The 18,096-nt window shown below is 57.5% G+C and overlaps 1 protein-coding gene and 1 long non-coding RNA gene across 2 annotated transcripts; both read right to left on the bottom strand.

Moving 5' to 3' along the window:
* Positions 1 to 551: 551 nt before the first annotated feature.
* SLC25A6 (solute carrier family 25 member 6) lies at positions 552 to 6,449 on the bottom strand. The gene is made up of 4 exons (XM_016947683.3): positions 6,109 to 6,449; positions 3,557 to 4,043; positions 1,593 to 1,733; positions 552 to 1,064 (listed from the first exon to the last, which is right to left on the bottom strand). The coding sequence occupies exons 1-4, from the start codon at positions 6,217 to 6,219 to the stop codon at positions 907 to 909; spliced, it is 897 nt and encodes a 298-aa protein (XP_016803172.1). The 5' UTR covers positions 6,220 to 6,449; the 3' UTR covers positions 552 to 906.
* An 8,544-nt stretch (positions 6,450 to 14,993) lies between these two features.
* Positions 14,994 to 16,685, bottom strand: LOC129138921 (uncharacterized). The gene is made up of 2 exons (XR_010155005.1): positions 16,331 to 16,685; positions 14,994 to 16,298 (listed from the first exon to the last, which is right to left on the bottom strand). It is a non-coding gene; the product is annotated as an uncharacterized LOC129138921 (long non-coding RNA).
* Positions 16,686 to 18,096: the final 1,411 nt, after the last annotated feature.

The raw sequence follows: 18,096 nt of genomic DNA, 5'->3' as shown, positions 1-18,096 counted from the left end.
CCCTTACAGAAGGGACTCCAGAGAGCACCCTGGCCTCATCCATCATCTGAGGACACACAGGGAGAAGGCGCCATCTAGAAGCCAGGAACTGGGTACTCACCAGAGACTGAATCTACCATACTTTGGTTTTCTGGGACCTCCAGCATCCAGAGCTGAGACATGTGGTCATACAAATGCTCTCAGAGAAGGTACAGTAAGTGCAGGTGCCCTGGGGTCCTCCAGCATTTACCAGCGAGCCCGGCTACACTTCCGCCAGCCTTGGTTTCTACCCCCCGCCTCTTCCCAGCTGTGACCCTGCCCTCTGTGCCCCGGGGGTGCTGGGGAGGAGGCAGCACCGCAGACTGGGAACGTGGGCCAGCCACGGGCAGAGCGTGGCCCCATCTGCGTCCCGTGGGCCCAGCGCCCATCTCCAGACCCCAGGCCGCCCTGTGGAGAGGTGCGCGGCCAGGCAGGAGGACCGCTGCGTCCTGTTTATTGTTCTGCAGCAGGAGGCCCAACATAGAACATACTCGGCAGCACTCGGCTGTGCAAAACAGGGGCTAGCGCTGAAGTACAAGTGGGAAAACATGATTCTTTTGTTTTAAATAAATACTTAAAACACGACTTGGGTCCCACAAGCATCTGGACTCTAGGTCTCAGTATTGGAGTGTCTCACCCATGGGCCCCACGCAGGGACGCCACGGTTCCCTCCCACCCCGTGATCAAGACATGGAATCGGCTGCCGATGGTTGGATCGCAATGCGCCCCTTTTCTAGAGCCTTCCCCGGCCGTCTACAGGCAGGATGCGGCTGGGAAAAAGACAACTGGAATTTCTCGAAGCTCGATGGTCCGCACGGTTGAGGATTCTACGTGGTTCTCTTGGTTCCCCTGGTGTGTGTGTGTGTGTGGAGGAGGCGGCCACGGCCCTTAGATCACCTTCTTGAGCTCGTCGTACAGGACCAGCACGAAGGCGCCCCCCATGCCCCGCAGGACGTTGGACCACGCACCCTTGAAGAAGGCCTTGCCCCCCTCGTCTCTGAAGATCTTCCTCCAACAGTCGACGGTGCCCGTGTACATGATGTCAGCTGCAACGACAGGGAGACAGTGAGGGCCTCGCCGCCAAGCTCTTCATGACACGGACACCACCTGCGCCCACAGAGACATTTCACAGAAATAACACCCCAGACGCCTGAGCCACAGTTCTGATTACAGGAGGGATACCTGAGGCTCCCCCAGCTCAAGCCCTCCTCCTAAGCCACTGTCTCAGGGAGGGCTGGACACAGGACTTCAGGCCCCGCCCTGGGTGTCCCCCATCTCCACCCCGGGGTCCATGCAGAGAAGGCAGGATCGAGGGTGTGGGTGCAACCAGAGGTTCTAGGAGGCGGGGATTTAGAAACTGCCGCCCGGACCATGAAACCCCAAAAAGATCAGAAGCCCATTGTTCAGGAAAATCCTTCCACACAGCCAGGTTACTTTCGGACACACTTGCTGTCTCACACGCCCTGGAAGTGCCTCCTTTGATGGTTCCTGACCTCCCACGGGCCCAGGGCCAGGAGCTTGGTTCCCCTTCCCGGCAGCAAGGGTCCCCCACCCCCTCGAGCCCACGCGGGTACCTCCTTTGCGCCCGGACTGCATCATCATCCGCCGCCGCACCGTGTCGAAGGGGTAGGACACCACGCCGGCCACGGCCGTCACGGTCTGCGCAATCATCCAGCTCACCACGATGTGCGTGTTCTTGGGGTCGGGGAGCATGCCTGCGGGGGAACGGCACGTCACCTTCTCCAGCGCCTGCACGGCCACCCGAGACCAGGGTCTGCCCCCAGTGTGTGCTCACGGCCACCTGAGGTGGTGCCGAGCTCTTCCAAGACCACCAGTGCCCCCTCCACGTGGCTGCTCAGTGCCAGCTGATGTTTACAACACGAGAGGTCGGGGCAGGGCCAGGAGGGGAAAAGGCCGCCTGCCACCTACCGGAGCCCAGCAAGACAGTCCCAGAGGCCGGGGTTAGGCCTGTTTGGGGAAGAGAATACGGCCCTGACCTTCTGAAGGGTCACCGTTATTATGGGAGTTACACTCTGTCCTCAAAATCCACATGCTGAAGTCCCACCCCCACCCCAGGACCTCAGAATGCAACTGTACTTGGATATAAGGTCTTTAAAGAGGTAAGACTAAAGGAGGCCAGTAGGGTGGGCCCTGATCCTACGACCCTAGTGTCCTTCTAAAAAGAGATGAGGACACAGACACACGGAGTGATGACCCTGTGAGGACACAGGGAGAAGACGGTGTCTACAAGCCAAAAAAAGAGGCCTCAGAAGGAACCAGCCCTGCCCACTCCTTGATGTCAGATTTCCAGCCTCCAGGACTCCGGGAGAATCAATGTCTGCTGTTTATAAGCCACCCAGTCTATAGTACTGTTTTAGCAGCCTGAAATGGACTAAGACATCTCATAAGAAGAGCAGATAAGGACACAGACACACACAGAGGGACGACCTTGTGAGGACACAGGGAAAAGACGGTGTCTACAAGCCCAGGAGAGAGGCCTCAGGAGGAACCAGCCCTGCCCCACACCTTGATCTCAGACTTCCAGACTCCAGGATTATGGCAGAATCAATGTCTGTTGTTTACAGTCCACCCACTCTATGGTATTCTGTGATAGCAGCCTCAAATGGACTAAGACATCTCATCAGAAGAGGACACGAGGACACAGACACACACAGAGGGACGACCCTGTGAGGACACGGGGAAGACGGCGTCTCCAAGCCCAGGAGAGAGGCCTCAGGAGGAACCAGCCCTGCCCACACCTGGATCTCAGACTTCCAGCCTCCAGGAGTGTGGGAGAATCAATGTCTGTTGTTTCTAAGCCACCCAGTCTATGGTATTCTGTGATAGCAGCCTGATATGGACTAAGACATCTCATAACAATAGATGAGGACACAGACACACACAGAGGAAAAAGCCTGAGAAGACGGCATCTCCAAGCCCAGGAGAGAGGCCTCAGGAGGAACCAGCCCTGCCCATGCCTTGGTCTCAGACCTTCAGCCTGCAGGACTGTGGGAGAATCAATGTCTGCTGTTTACAATCCACCCAGTCTATGGTATTCTGTGATAGCAGCCTGAAATGGATTAAGACATCTCATAACAAGAGGAGATGAGGACACAGACACACACAGAGGGACGACCCTGTGAGGGCATAGGGAGAAGACGGCATCTACAAGGCTAGGAGAGAGGCCTCAGGAGGAACCAGCCCTGCCCACATCTGGATCTCAGACCTCCAGCCTCCAGGACTGTAGGAGAATCAATGTCTGTTGTTTATAAGTCACCCAGTCTATGGTATTCTGTGATAGCAGCCTGAAATGGACTAAGACATCCCAAAAGAAGAGGGGATGAGGACCCAGACACACAAAGAGGGATGATGCTGTGAGGGCACAGGGAGAAGACGGCGTCTCCAAGTCCAGCAGAGAGGCCGCAGGAGGAACCAGCCCTGCCCACACCTTATCTCAGACCTTCAGCCCACGGGACCCTGGGGGAACGTCTGCGTGTTGAGCCCGTCTCTGGGACTTCACGATGGCAGCCACACGTACCCTTGGCCGTATCATACACGCCGAAGTAGGCCGCCCGGTAGATGATGATGCCCTGCACGGAGACGCTGAAGCCCTGGTACAGGCCCCGGATGCCGTCAGACTTGGTGATCTTCACCAGGCAGTCTCCCAGGCCTCGGAACTCGCGCTCTGTGCCTGACTTTCCCACGTCCGCTGCCAGGCGGGTTCTGGCGAAATCCAGCGGGTACACAAAGCAGAGGGAGGTCGCGCCGGCCGCACCGCCGGAGGCCAGGTTGCCCGCAAAGTACCTCCAGAACTGCGTGTGCTTGTCCACGCCCCCCAGGAAGATCTGCTTGTACTTATCCTTGAAGGCGAAGTTGAGGGCTTGAGTGGGGAAGTAGCGGATGACGTTGGCAAGGTTGCCCCTCCAGAAGGACAGCACGCCCTGCTCCTTGGGGATGCGGACAATGCAGTCCACGATGCCCTTGTACTGCTTGTCGGCGGCGATCTGCTTGCTGGCGTGCTGGACCTGGGGGACGCAGAGGGTGTTCAGACAGCACCCGGGGCCCACCACCCAGAAACATCCCAGCTCCAGAGTGCATCCTTTTTTGACACAAGTCACTCTTGTTGCCCAAGCTGGAGTGCAATGGGGTGATCAAGTGATTCTCCTGCCTCAGCCTCCCGAGTAGCTGGGACTACAGGCGCCCACCACCACGCCCGGCTAATTTTTTTGCTTATTTAGTAGAGACGAGCGTTGCACCATGTTAGTCAGGATGGTCTTGATCTGCTGACCTCGTGAGCCACCGCACCCGGCTCTTTCTTTTTTTAAAAAGACAAGGTCTCATGCTGTTACCCGGGTTTGAGTGTAGTGGTGCGATCTCACCTCACTGCAGCCTCCAGCTCATGGATTAAGCCATCCTCCCGCCTCAGTCTCCCGAGTACCCGGGTCTACAGATGCACAACCATCAAGCTCCACTAAGTTGAAAAGTTACTTTTAGAGATGGAGTCTTGCTACGATGACCAAGCTGCTCTCAAACTCCTGAGCTCACGTGATCCTCCCTGGGCCTCTCGAAGCGCTGGGACATCCCGCCCTGATAAGTTTAAAAAAATTCTTTAAGCCGGGCACAGTGGTTCATGCCTGTAATCTCAGCACTTTGGGAGGCTGAGGTGGGCGGATCACGAGGTCAGGAGATCAAGAGGATCCTAACACGGTGAAACCCTGTCTCTACTAAAAATACAGAACATTAGCAGGGTGTGGTGGTGGGCGCCGGCTAGGGAGGCTGAGGCAGAATGGCGTGAACCCAGGAGGCGGAGGCTACAGTGAGCCGAGATCGTGCCACTGCACTCCAGCCTGGGCGACAGGGAGAGACTCCATCTCAAAAAAAAAAAAAAGGTTTTTTTAAGGTGTGGGGTCTTGCTATGTTACTCTGGCTGGTCTCAAACTCCTGGGCTCAAATGATCCTCCCTGGGCCTCTCCAAGTAATGGGACACCCCGCCTGCTAAGTTTAAAAAATTTTCTTAGAGATGGGGTCTTGCTATCTTGCCCTGGCTGGTCTCAAACTCCTGAGCTCAGGCGATCCTCCCTGGGCCTCTCCAAGTAATGGGACACCCCGCCTGCTAAGTTTAAAAAATTTTCTTAGAGATGGGGTCTTGCTATGTTGTCCTGGCTGGTCTCAAACTCCCGGGACACGCCACCCTGTACTAGGTTTAAAAAATTATCTTAGAGATGCGGTCTTGCTCTGTTGCCCAGGCTGGTCTCAAACTCCTGAGCTCACGCGATCCTCTCCGGGCCTCTCGATGCACTGGCACGTCCTGCTTCGTTAAGTTAAAATAATTTTTTTTTGAGGTGAGGTCTTGCTGTGTGGCCCCGGCTGCTCTCAAACTCCTGGCCTCAAGCGATCCTCCCCGGGCCTCTCAAAAGCGCTGGGATCGCGGGCGTGACCGGTCCTTGCAGCCAAGCCTATTCATTCCCATCACCGAGCTGTCACTGGGAGTACAACGTTAGCAAGGACGTCCTGGCGGCGATGTTCCTAGGCATCATGCTACTTTCTATAAGCCTCTCCCAAAAGACAAAAAATGCATTGCTCTGGATCAGAATTGCACAAATGAGCTAAGAAGGGGGGTAAGAACCACCAATAACCATATCCTGGTTATTCCAGGACACCTGCGGGCAGGCTCGTTGCCCTATTGGCCTTACAATTACCCTTCACGGTGGAGGGAGCAAGAGCAGACGCCGGCCAGGCATCCGCCGGAAGGGCTGGTCCCAGCCCGGGGGACCCGCAGGATTGAGCTCAAGGTCAAGGCCCGCCAGCCGCAGAGTCCGTCCAAGGGCCCTGCTCAGCGCGCAGGCGCCCTCCAATCCGTGCCGCATTCCCCCCGCCCGCCGGGCCCAGTGCGCACGCGTGGACGTCGCCACGCCCTGCAGCAGCGGTCACGTGATGCGGCCCCCGGAAGCCGGCGGCGCGTGGACAAAGCGATCGCGGCCTTCCACTTCCGGCGCCCGCCTGCAAGGCTCTGCTGCCCACGTCCCCGCCCGACCCGGCCACTCGGTTCCCGTCCCCTATTCCCCGGAGCGGCCGCGCCCGCGTCCCCACCTGCAGCAGCAGCTTGACCCGCTCGATCGGAGCCACGGCCGTCTTGGAGATGGCGGCGGCGATGCCTCCGGCCAAGAAGTCCTTGGCGAAGGAGATGGCCTGTTCCGTCATGGTGGCAGGGCGGGCAGCGGAACGGGAGGACAGCCGGAGAACGGGCGCGGAGAGTGAATGGAGGGCGTCGCTGGCTCAGCCCTGCCGCCGCCGGGACCGAAAGGACGGAGCAGGCACCGCGCAGCCGCTAAGACGCCGACGCCACGCCCACTCTCCGCCCCCGCACCTCCTCGCGCCGCTCCCATTGGCTGCGCCGCCCGGCCCCGCCCCGCCCCAGCCTGCGTGCCTCGCCTCTGAGGGCTGCCGGGAATCCCGCTGCGTCCCGCCCCGCACTCCAGCGAACCGCGCCCATTGGCTGCGCTCCCCGGAGACGCCCCGCCCCGCATCCCTAGGTATGCCGGGAGCCAGGCCCCGCCCATGCGCCGTAGGAGCCGCTGGGGGTTCCGCGGCAACCTTGACCTTGTGAAGGTCACGCCGCTGCCAGTACCCGAGCGGGCGGGAGGGCGGCTGCGGAGTCAGAAGCCCACCCTGATGCCCCGTTCGCTCCGAGTGCGCCGTCCGCTTTCTCCCGGAGGCCGCGGCGACCCCGCCGGGATGTGCGACATGTGGTGCCCCGACCCCCGACCCTTGACCCTTGACCTCCAGGCACCTCCGACCCTTTCAACACTCTCCGGGGTCGTGCGTCGGGAGACCCCGGCCCCTGCCCGCGTGCACCCGGGGAGCCCCGCGCGAAGCCTGCGGCGGCTTCCACGTGGGCGCGGCTCAGTCCCGCTACCGATCCGTGACTCCGCGCCGCCCTCCGCGCCCGGCCTAGGTTGGTGGCGGGGGGGATCTCTGGGTCTCCGTTCTTTGACCCCGCGGTGCTCTCCGCGCCGGGGCTGGGGGTTCCGTGGGCCGCGCCCACCCGCCCGGGCTCCCCTATTTCCCCGTGTCTGTGCCCGTGTCTGCCCGGCGGGGGCTGCGGCCGGGGTCCTCCTTCCCGACCTCCCACTCCGCCCTTCCTTCCTCCCTCCCGCCTCCCTCCTCCGTCCTCCCTCCTCCTCTCCCTCCTCCTCTCCCTTCCCGGCTCTCTCCCGCCCGCCCTTTTCTCCCGTCTCTTCCTTCCCTGCTTGCCTTTGCTTTTTGCTGCTTTCCCGCCTCCCTCCTTTTTCTCCCTCTTTCCGTGTCTCCCTTCGTTTCCCTCCCTTCCTTTTTCTTTCATTTCTCTCTCCGTTTCTCCTTCCTTTCTTGCTACCTTTCTTCCCTCTTTTTCATTTTTTTCCTCCCTTTTTCTGCTTTTCTCCCTCCGCCCTTCCTCTGTTTTTTCTTTGCTTCCTCCCTCTTTTTTCTCCCTCTTTCCGTCTCTCCTTCCCTTTTCCTCTTTCCTTCCCTTCCTCCCTTTTCTGCTTTTCCCTCCTTCCCTCTCTTTTCCTTTTCCTCTTTATTTCCTGTCTTCCTTCCTCTCGTCCCTTTCTCCCCTCTCTCTTTTCCGTTTTTTTTTTCTTTTGAGACAGAGTTTCGCTCTTGTTGCCCAAGCTGGAGTGCAAGCTCCGCCTCCCGGGTTCAAGCGATTCTCCTGCCTCAGCCTCCAGAGTAGCTGGAATGACAGGCATGCGCCACCACGCCCAGCTAATTTTATATTTTTAGTAGAGACGGGGTTTCACCATGTTGGACAGGCTGGTCTCGAACTCCCGACTTCAGGGGATCCGCCCACTTAGGCTTCCCAAAGTGCTGGGATGACAGGTATGTGAGCCACCACACCTAGCTGTCTCTTTTCCGTTTTTTTTTTTTTTTTTCATTTTTCCTCTCTCCCTTTGCCTCTCTTTTTCTTCTTCCTTTTATTCTTTCCTGTCTTGCTCTTTCCTTCCTGTTTCTCCCTTTCTCCCCGTTTTCCTTTTTTTTTTTTTTTTGAGATGGAGACTTGTTCTATCACCGAGGCTGGAGTGCAGTGGCGTGATCTCAGCTCACTGCAACCTCTGCCTCTCAGGTTCTAGAGATTCTTCTGCCTCAACTTCCCAAGTAGCTGGGATTACAGGTGCCAGCCACCCCACCCGGCTATTTTTTTTTTTTTTTTTTTAAGGACAGATGGGGTTTCACCATGTTGGCCAGGCTGGTCTTGAACTCCTGACCTCAGGTGATCCGCCCACTTCGGCCTCCCAAAGTGCTGGATTACAGCCGTGCGCCACTGCACCCCGCCCCGTTTTCTTTTTTCTTCTCTCCTCCGTCTTTTTCTATCCTACCTCCCTGCCTCTTTCCTCTCTCCTCCCTCCTTTTCCTTTTTCTTCTCTCCTCCCTCCCTCCTGTTTTTCTCCATCATTCCCTCTCTCTTCCTTTCTTTTTCTCCCTTTCCCCCTTTGCCTCCCTCCCCTTTTTCTTTCCTGTCTCCCTGTCTCCTTTGCTCTTTTCCTCCCTTTCGCCCGTCCCTCCCTCCCCGCCTTCCTTTTCACTTCTTTCCCTTCCCACCGCTTCGTTTCCTGCCTTTCCCTGTCTCTCCCTTTCTTTCCTGCTTTTCCCTGTCTCTCCCTTTCTTTCCCTCTCCTCCCGCTCTCCCTCCTTCCTCCCTTTCCTCCCTTCTTTTCCTTCCTCTTCTTTCCCTGTGTCTTTCTTTTTTCTTTGCTTCTCCCTTCCTTTTCTCTCCTTGTGTCTTTCTCGCTCTTGTTTTTCCTTTCTCTCCCTTGTGTACTGAGAAAGTGACAGTCCTTGGCTGTGGGTGGGCAGGAGTGACCCGCCCCGGAGAGCGGGGTCACCCTGGGTGACTCCTGGGTGCAGCTGTGAGCCCTGCCTGAGGCTTTTCCTGACCTCTGGGGAGGGCAGCTCAGCCTGGGGCTGGAGGTTGGGGCCAGCTCTGGAGGCTGGAGTGGCTGCTGGGCGGCGGGACAGGCGCCTCAGAAGTCACTGAGGCATGGGTAGGTCTAACCTTGGGACATTGCTGTGGGGAGGGCTGTGGAGACCAAGCACATTCCTGAGGCTCTGCCAGGGCAGCGGGGGTGGACAGTGTCCCCTGAGGACCCAGGACCAAGCCAGGCTCGCTACAGGGGTCCTGGAATAGAGGACAGAGGCCGGGAGCGCTGTGGGTGCTGGGCAGGGGTGGGGAGTTTGCTGGGGGAGCTGCGCCTTACAGACCTGTGTTTGTTTCCCAGCCTCAGTGAGGCCGAGCTGGACGGGGCCCTGGTGCTGGTTTTCAGTGCCTCAGCGAGGCCGGGACCAGAGCTGCTATTTCCAGATGAGGCTGGCTCGCATCTGCTCTGGCCGGGGCTCCAGGTCTGAGCCCTGGAACACGGCGTTCCCTTTCCAAGTCTGCAAAGCCTGTCTTAGGGGAGAGAAAAAGTTTCCTTCCACGCGGGTGGGGACGGCTAACCATGTCCAGACACTGAGACGGTGCTCTGTGTGCTCAGCCCTCAGCCTGCACTGGCTTGGTGGCTTGGTGACCCGCCAGCAGGGTGGTACTGTCTGTGGGCTCTGCTCAAGCTCCTCTCAGAGCCAGGAGGATGCCCGCCTGCTTGGGCTTGGCACCCAGCATGTGCTTGGCAAATGGCTTCTGGGATGGATGGATGGATGGATGGGTGAATGGATAACGGATGGATGGATAATGGATGGATGGATAATGGATAGATGGATGGATGATGGATGGATGGATGGATGATGGATGGATGGATAATGAATGGGTGGGTGGATGGATGGATGTGCTCGATCGGCAAATGCTTCTGGAATGGATGGATAATTGGATGGGTAATGGGTGGGTGGATGGATAATGGATAGATGGATGGATAATGGATGGATGGATGGATAATGGATGGATGGATGGATAATGGATAGATGGATGGATAATGTATAGATGGATGGATAATAGATGGATGGATGGATAATGAACAGATGATGGATAATGGATGGATGGATGGATAATAGATGGATGGATAGATAATGAACAGATGATGGATAATGGATGGATGGATGGATAATGGATGGATGGATAATGAACAGATGATGGATAATGGATGGATGGATGGATAATGGATGGATGGATAATGAACAGATGATGGATAATGGATGGATGGATGGATAATGGGTGGGTGGATGGATGATGGATAATGGGTGGATGGATGAATAATGGATGCTTCTAGGATGGACGGATAATGAATGGGTGGATGGATAATGAATGGGTGGATGGATGGATAGATGGATATGTTTGCTTGGCAAATGATTCTAGAATGAATGGATGGATGGATAATGAATGGGTGGGTGGGTGGATGGATGGATGCGCTCTGTTGGCAAATGCTTCTGGGATGGATGGATGGATGGATAATGGATGGATAGATGGATAATCAATGAGTGGGTGCATGGATGGATAGCTGGATGTGTTTGCTTGGTAAATGATTCTGGAATGGATGGGTGGATGGATGGATGGATGGATGGATAATGAATGGGTGGGTGGATGGATGTGCTCGATCGGCAGATGCTTCTGGAATGGATGGATAATTGGATGGGTAATGGGTGGGTGGATGGATAATGGATAGATGGATGTGCTCACTCAGCAAATGCTTCTGGAATGAATGGATGATGGATGGATGGATGGATGGATGGAAGGATGGATGGATGGATGGATGGATGGATGAATGAATTGCTAATTGGGGCTGTTTTTCCACACAGAGTGCTGCACGTGGGACTTAGCCTTGGACACTAACTCCTTTGCCCCTCGTATCTGGGAGGGAACAACACAGTCGCTATGCCTGACTAGGGCATGACCTGGGAGGCCTTTGGGGCCACACAGCCTCCCTGGGAAAGGAGGATCAGGTGGGCCTCACACCCGGGAATTGGAAGTGGGAGAGACAACAGCTGCTGGATAGTGGGGGTAGAGCTGTGTCTCTCACCGCCCTGCCCCTCCAAGGACCGAGAAGAAAGGAATGAGCCCCGATCCGCCTGCCAGGTACCCATCCATGAGAACCCCTTCTCTGCCAGCATCTGATAAAATTACCTGCGTGGCTTTAGAGATCACTGCTGCCTGACCAGCAGCCGCTCTCCTGGAATCTGTGTCCAGAAAGCCCCTTGGGGCTCAGAAAAGTAGGTGGGTTAATAATAGAAGTAGACGTGGGTTTTTTTGTTTGTGTGTTTATTGAGACGGAGTCTTGCTCTGTCGCCCAGGCTGGAGTGCAGTGGCGTGATCTCGGCTCACTGCAATCCCTGCCTCCCAGGTTCAAGCATGTCTTCTGCCTCAGCCTCCCAAGTAGCTGGGATAGCAAGTGTGCACCACCACGCCTGATTTTTGTATTTTTAGTAGAGATGGGGTTCCATCCATCCATTCCAGAAGCATTTGCCAAGCACATCCTGGGTGCCAGGCCCAAGCAGGCTGGTCTCGAACTCCTGACCTCAAGTGGTCCGCCCACCTCGGCCTCCCAAAGTGCCGGGATGACAGCTGTGAGCCACTGCGCCCCACCCAGAAGCAGAGGTGTTTTAACGGGAAGACTTCAGGCTTCATCGGACTGCCGGGAAGGAATCAGAGCCGGGGTGAGGTTGGCTTTGTGCGGGGTGGGGTGGGGTGCCAGGCTCTGTGTCAGGTGGGGGCAGCAGCGCATCTTTTGTAATTAATCATTGCCGAGGCTCTGCCTGTACGAAGTGTGGTCTGGGGAGGGCTGATGAGGCTGCAGGATGAGAGGGCTTGACAGACCCCTTTCCCCAGAAGAGGGCCCCCAAAAGGCATTGCCCCTGAAGAGGGCTCCCCAAGACCTCATCCCTGAAAAGGGACTCCCAGGGTCACCCCCCTGAAAAGGGCCCCTCAAAAGGCCCCCCCAAAGGGGTCCCCCGAAGACCTGCCCTCTGAAGGAGGCCCCCCAAGACTTCCCCCGTGAAGAGGGCTGCCTCAAAGACTTCCCCCCTGAAGGTGCCCCCCAAGACCTGCCCCCTGGAAGAGGGCTCCCCAAGACCTCATCCCTGAAGAGGGCTCCCCAAGACCTCTCCCCCTATAAGAGCCCCCTAAGACTTTTACCCTGGAAAAGGGCTCTCTGCAAAGCTTCCCTGGACGTGGGCCTTCGAGCTGGGCAGGTGGGGAGGAGCTGTGTACTTAACATCATCCTTAGGATCTGTTGTCCTCCCGCTTCCCCTGCCCCGGCCCCCAGATGAATCCAGAGGCTGTTTTAGAGCCAGACGGACACTCCTGGTATGCACCAGACACTCATAGTGCAGTGCTCGCTGAGTGGAGCAGGAGGGAGTGGGTGAACCTGGCCCGCCAGGCTGCCCTGCACAGAATTCCAGCCTTGCCACCCCACTGGTTTTTAAATCATCACAATCCTCGGGATGTTCTGTGCATGCCACACACAGACTCTTACAGTCCAGAGGTCCTGTTTTTGCAGTTACTCCAGTGAATAAAAAGACGGGCTGGGCGCGGTGGCTCACGCCTGTCATCCGAGCACTTTGGGAGGCCGAGGGGGGGTGGATTGCCTGAAGTCAGGAGCTGAAGACCAGCCTGGCCAACATGGTGAAACCTCGTCTCTACTGAAAATACAAAAAAATTAGCTGGGCATGGTGGTGGGCGCCTGTAATTTTAGCTACTGCGGAGGCTAAGGCAGGAGAATTGCTTGAACCCGGGAGGCGGAGGTTGCAGTGAGCCGAGATCACACCACTGCACTCCAGCCTGGGCCACAGAGTGAGAATGTCTCAAAAAAAAAAAAAAAAAAAAAAAAGTTCCAGCAGACATAGAAGGGAGAGGGAGAGGAACAAGCCCCAGGGACCCTTTATCCGGCTTCTTTCCACCTGGGGGACTCCCTCCACGGGCCCTTGGTTTAAGGGCAAATGGCGAGGGCACCAGAACACAGGGAGGCCATGCTGGAGGTCCCTGCTGCAACCATGCGGCCCCCCAGCCCACTCCCAGCAGCCAAGACGAAGGGGGGCTTGGGTTCCCCCTAGGGCAGGCGCCTCTGGTTCTCTCCACCGAGAGGCCCCCCCCATGCCGGCCTCTTCCTGGGGTGACTCCCAGAACCTTCTCGGACCCATGAACGTTTCAATCCGAGGTGGGGCCTTCCCTGGGCATCCAAGTGGTGGGAACCTGTCCCTAGCCCCTAGAACTCCTGGAGGGCTTGGGCCCACCTCTGTCTCCATCCCGTCCCCATTCCCCGCCCCGGGTGGCAGGGGCTGGAGAGGAAGGAGCTTCAGGCTTGAAAACCATCAAAGCAGGTTTCTTCCAAGATGGCCAGTGGTCACCTGAGATGGAGCAGAGAGCAGCTGTGGCGGGCATCTTCTCTAGAAGCCGCTTGTGAGCCCTACGGAGGCCCCGGGCTTCGTGCCTTAAGACAGATGGCGTCCTGCAGGTACGTGGGGAACCCTGTAGGCAGGGACTTTGCCTGCTTTCCCAGAACAGGACAGAGGAGTTTGGCTGGGGCAGCCCGAGGTGACTGGGATGCTGTCGCCCCAGCTCTGGGCCAGGCTGATGTGGGAAGGGAGGAAGGAGGGACAGTTACGGGCCAGGCTGACATGGGAAGGGAGGGAGGAGGGAGGTAGGAGGGACAGAGGCCTGGCTGCTCTCCAGGGCCGGGCTCTGTGGCATCTCCTGGTGGCTATCAGGTCCTGCCTGGCCCCACGCTGAGGCCAGTGTGATGGAGGGGCCTGGAAGCCTCCTCCTTCTTGGTTGCCACGTGGTGAGGGCCACAGGCATGCGCCACCGCACTGGACTCCCCCTTTCATCATCAAAGCCAAATTTTCTTCTTGCTTCATCTAGGCCTCCCATGGAGACACCATGTGTGATTGAAAAAAAAAAAATGAGTCAGGCTGGGCACGGTGGCTCACGCCTGCAATGCCAGCACTTTAGGAGGCCGAGGCGGGCAGATCACCTGAGGTCAGGAGTTCGAGACCAGCCTGGCCAACATGGTGAAACCCCGTCTCTACTAAAAATACAAAAATTAGCCGTGTGTGGTGGCGCATGCCCGTAATCCCTGCACTGTGGGAGGCCGAGGTGGGCGGATCACCTGAGGTCAGGAGTTCTAGACCACCCTGGCCAACATGGGGAAACCCCATCTCTACTAAAAATACAAACATTAGCTGGGTTTGGTGGCGCGTGCCTGTAATCCCAGCACTTTGGGAGGCCAAGGTAGGCGGATTACCTGAGGTTGGGAGTTCCAGACCAGCCTAGCCAACATGGTGAAACACCATCTCTACTAAAAATACAAAAATTAGCCGGGCATGGTGGCGGGTGCCTGTAATCCCAGCTACTCGGGAGGCTGAGACAGGATAATTACTTGATCCCGGGAGGGGGAGGTTGCAGTGAGCCGAGATCATGCCATTGCACTCCAGCCTGGGCAACAGAGTGAGATTCTGTCTCAAAAAAGAAAAAAACAGACCAAAAAAAAACGGAGTCTGTCCAGAATTATACACAGTCACCCGTGCCAGGTAACAACCCTTCAGTCAACAACGGCCTTCCTAGACAGCGGAGGTCCCAGGAGATGGTAATACCGTAGTTTTCCTGTGCCTTTATTTGTAGACACACAAATCCCTACCATTGTATTACAGCAGCCTGCAGCACTCAGCACACTCACCTGCTGTCCAGGTTTGTAGCCCGGGAGCCTGGGGCCCTGCCATGCAGCCCAGGTGAGTAGCAGGCCGGGAGCTGGGGGCCCTGCCACACAGCCCAGGTGAGTAGCAGGGTGTATGTGCCCCGGCGGTATGTGTGAGTGCACCCCGTGATGGGCACACAAAGAGAATCGCCTAAGGATGCATTTCCCAAAACACGTCCCTGTCATTCAGTGACACACGTGACTGTGTGTGTGTGTGCGCGCACAGATGGGTGTGTATGTGTATGTATGTATACACACCTGAATACACACACCTCTACACATGTGCCTGTACATGGATAGAACACATCATTTACAGAATTTATGGAACACATAATTTATATTATATAAAATATATAGAGGTCAGTTTTGTTTTCTCTTATTTATTTATTTAGACGGAGTCTCACTCTGTCGCCCAGGCTGGAGTGCAGTGGCACAATCTCGGCTCACTGCAACCTCCACCTACTGGGTTCAAGCCATCCTCCTGTCTCAGCCTCCCCCCTGTAGCTGGGATTACAGGCTCCTGCCACTACGCCCGGCTAGTGTTTGTATTTTGTGTAGAGACAGGATTTCACTGTGTTGGCCAGGCTGGTCTCGAATTCCTGACCACAGGTGATCCGCCCACCTCAGCCTCCCAAAGTGCTGGGATGACAGACGTGAGCCACTGCACCCAGCCTATTTCAGCTGTTTTCTTTTTTCTTTCTTTTTTTGAGATAGAGTTTCACTCTTGTTGCCCAGGCTGGAGTACAATGGCATGATCTTGGCTCACCACAACCTCCGCTTCCCAGGTTAAAGCGATTCTCCTGCCTCAGCCTCCCCCCAGTAGCTGGGATTATAGGCACCCACCACCACACCTGGCTTATTTTTGTATTTTCTGTAGAGTCAGGGTTTCACCATGTTGGCCAGGCCGGTTTCGAATTCCTGACCTCAGGTGATCCACCCACCTCGGCCTTCCAAAGTGCTGGGATGACAGGCGTGAGCCACTGCACCCAGCCTATTTCAGCTGTTCTCTTAAAGCACAAAGCAACCTACACGTTCTTTTGTGATACGAGGCCACTGTAAGGGTGGAGCAGCGTGTGACTTGGGTGTTATTGAGTTCATCCGTGACCACTGCAGAAAACCACTCCCATCTGTGCAGCGAGCACCTTGAAATAGGCCGCCCAGGAGGCAGAGGGTGCACCTTGAAATAGGCCGCCCAGGAGGCAGAGGGTGCACCTTGAAATAGGGCTAGGAGGAGGAGCTTGCACCTTGAAATAGGCCGCCCAGGAGGCAGAGGGTGCACCTTGAAATAGGGCTAGGAGGCGGAGCTTGCGCCCTGAAATAGGCCACCCGGGCGGCGGGGCTTGCGCCTTGAAATAGGCCGCCCTGGAGGCGGGGCTTGCGCCTTGAAATAGGCCGTCCGGGAGGCGGGGCTTGCACCTTGAAATAGGCTGCCTGGGAGGCGGGGCTTGCGCCTTTAAATAGGCCGTCCAGGAGGCGGGGCTTGCGCCTTGATATAGGCCGTCCGGGAGGCGGGGCTTGCACCTTGAAATAGGCCGTCCGGGAGGTGGAGCTTGCACCTTGAAATAGGCTGCCTGGGAGGCGGGGCTTGCACCTTGAAATAGGGCTAGGAGGCGGGGCTTGCACCTTGAAATAGGGCTAGGAGGCGGGGCTTGCACCTTGAAATAGGCCGCCCGGGAGGTGGAGCTTGCACCTTGAAATAGGCTGCCCGGGAGGTGGAGCTTGCGCCTTGAAATAGGCCGCCCTGGAGGCGGGGCTTGCGCCTTGAAATAGGCCGTCCGGGAGGCGGGGCTTGCACCTTGAAATAGGCTGCCTGGGAGGCGGGGCTTGCGCCTTTAAGTAGGCCGTCCAGGAGGCGGGGCTTGCGCCTTGATATAGGCCGCCCGGGAGGCGGGGCTTGCACCTTGAAATAAGCTGCCTGGGAGGCGGGGCTTGCACCTTGAAATAGGCCGCCTGGGAGGCGGAGCTTGCACCTTGAAATAGGCTGCCCGGGAGGTGGAGCTTGCACCTTGAAATAGGCTGCCCGGGAGGCGGAGCTTGCACCTTGAAATAGGCCGCCTGGGAGGCGGAGCTTGCACCTTGAAATAGGCCGCCCGGGAGGTGGAGCTTGCACCTTGAAATAGGCTGCCCGGGAGGCGGGGCTTGCACCTTGAAATAGGCTGCCTGGGAGGCGGGGCTTGCGCCTTTAAATAGGCCGTCCGGGAGGCGGGGCTTGCGCCTTGATATAGGCCGTCCGGGAGGCGGGGCTTGCACCTTGAAATAGGCCGCCCGGGAGGCGGGGCTTGCACCTTGAAATAGGCCGCCCGGGAGGCGGGGCTTGCACCTTGAAATAAACTGCCTGGGAGGCGGGGCTTGCACCTTGAAATAGGGCTAGGAGGCGGGGCTTGCACCTTGAAATAGGCCGCCCGGGAGGCGGGGCTTGCACCTTGAAACAGGCCGCCTGGGAGGCGGAGCTTGCACCTTGAAATAGGCCGCCCGGGAGGTGGAGCTTGCATCTTGTAATAGGCCGCCCGGGAGGCGGGGCTTGCACCTTGAAATAAGCTGCCTGGGAGGCGGGGCTTGCACCTTGAAATAGGGCTAGGAGGCGGGGCTTGCACCTTGAAATAGGCCGCCCGGGAGGCGGGGCTTGCACCTTGAAACAGGCCGCCCGGGAGGTGGGGCTTGCACCTTGAAATAGGCCGTCCGGGAGGTGGAGCTTGCACCTTGTAATAGGCCGCCCGGGAGGCGGAGCTTGCACCTTGAAATAGGCCGCCCGGGAGGTGGAGCTTGCACCTTGTAATAGGCCGCCCGGGAGGCGGGGCTTGCACCTTGATATAGGCCGTCCGGGAGGCGGGGCTTGCGCCTTGATATAGGCCGCCTGGGAGGCGGAGCTTGCACCTTGAAATAGGCCGCCTGGGAGGCGGAGCTTGCACCTTGAAATAGGCTGCCCGGGAGGTGGAGCTTGCACCTTGAAATAAACTGCCTGGGAGGCGGGGCTTGCACCTTGAAATAGGGCTAGGAGGCGGGGCTTGCACCTTGAAATAGGCCGCCCGGGAGGCGGGGCTTGCACCTTGAAACAGGCCGCCTGGGAGGCGGAGCTTGCACCTTGAAATAGGCCGCCCGGGAGGTGGAGCTTGCATCTTGTAATAGGCCGCCCGGGAGGCGGGGCTTGCACCTTGATATAGGCCGTCCGGGAGGCGGGGCTTGCACCTTGAAATAGGCCGCCCGGGAGGCGGAGCTTGCACCTTGAAATAAGCTGCCTGGGAGGCGGGGCTTGCACGTTGAAATAGGGCTAGGAGGCGGGGCTTGCACCTTGAAATAGGCCGCCCGGGAGGCGGGGCTTGCGCCTTTAAATAGGCCTAGGAGGCGGAGTTTGCACCTTGAAATAGGCTACCCAGGAGGCGGGGCTTGCGCCTTGAAATAGGGCTAGGAGGCGGGGCTTGCA

This window comes from Pan troglodytes, chromosome Y, assembly GCF_028858775.2.
Source record: "Pan troglodytes isolate AG18354 chromosome Y, NHGRI_mPanTro3-v2.0_pri, whole genome shotgun sequence".
In the NCBI taxonomy this organism is placed as follows: Eukaryota; Metazoa; Chordata; class Mammalia; order Primates; family Hominidae; genus Pan; species Pan troglodytes.
Note: the sequence above shows the minus strand (reverse complement) of the source record. Positions and strands in the feature narration are given on the sequence as shown.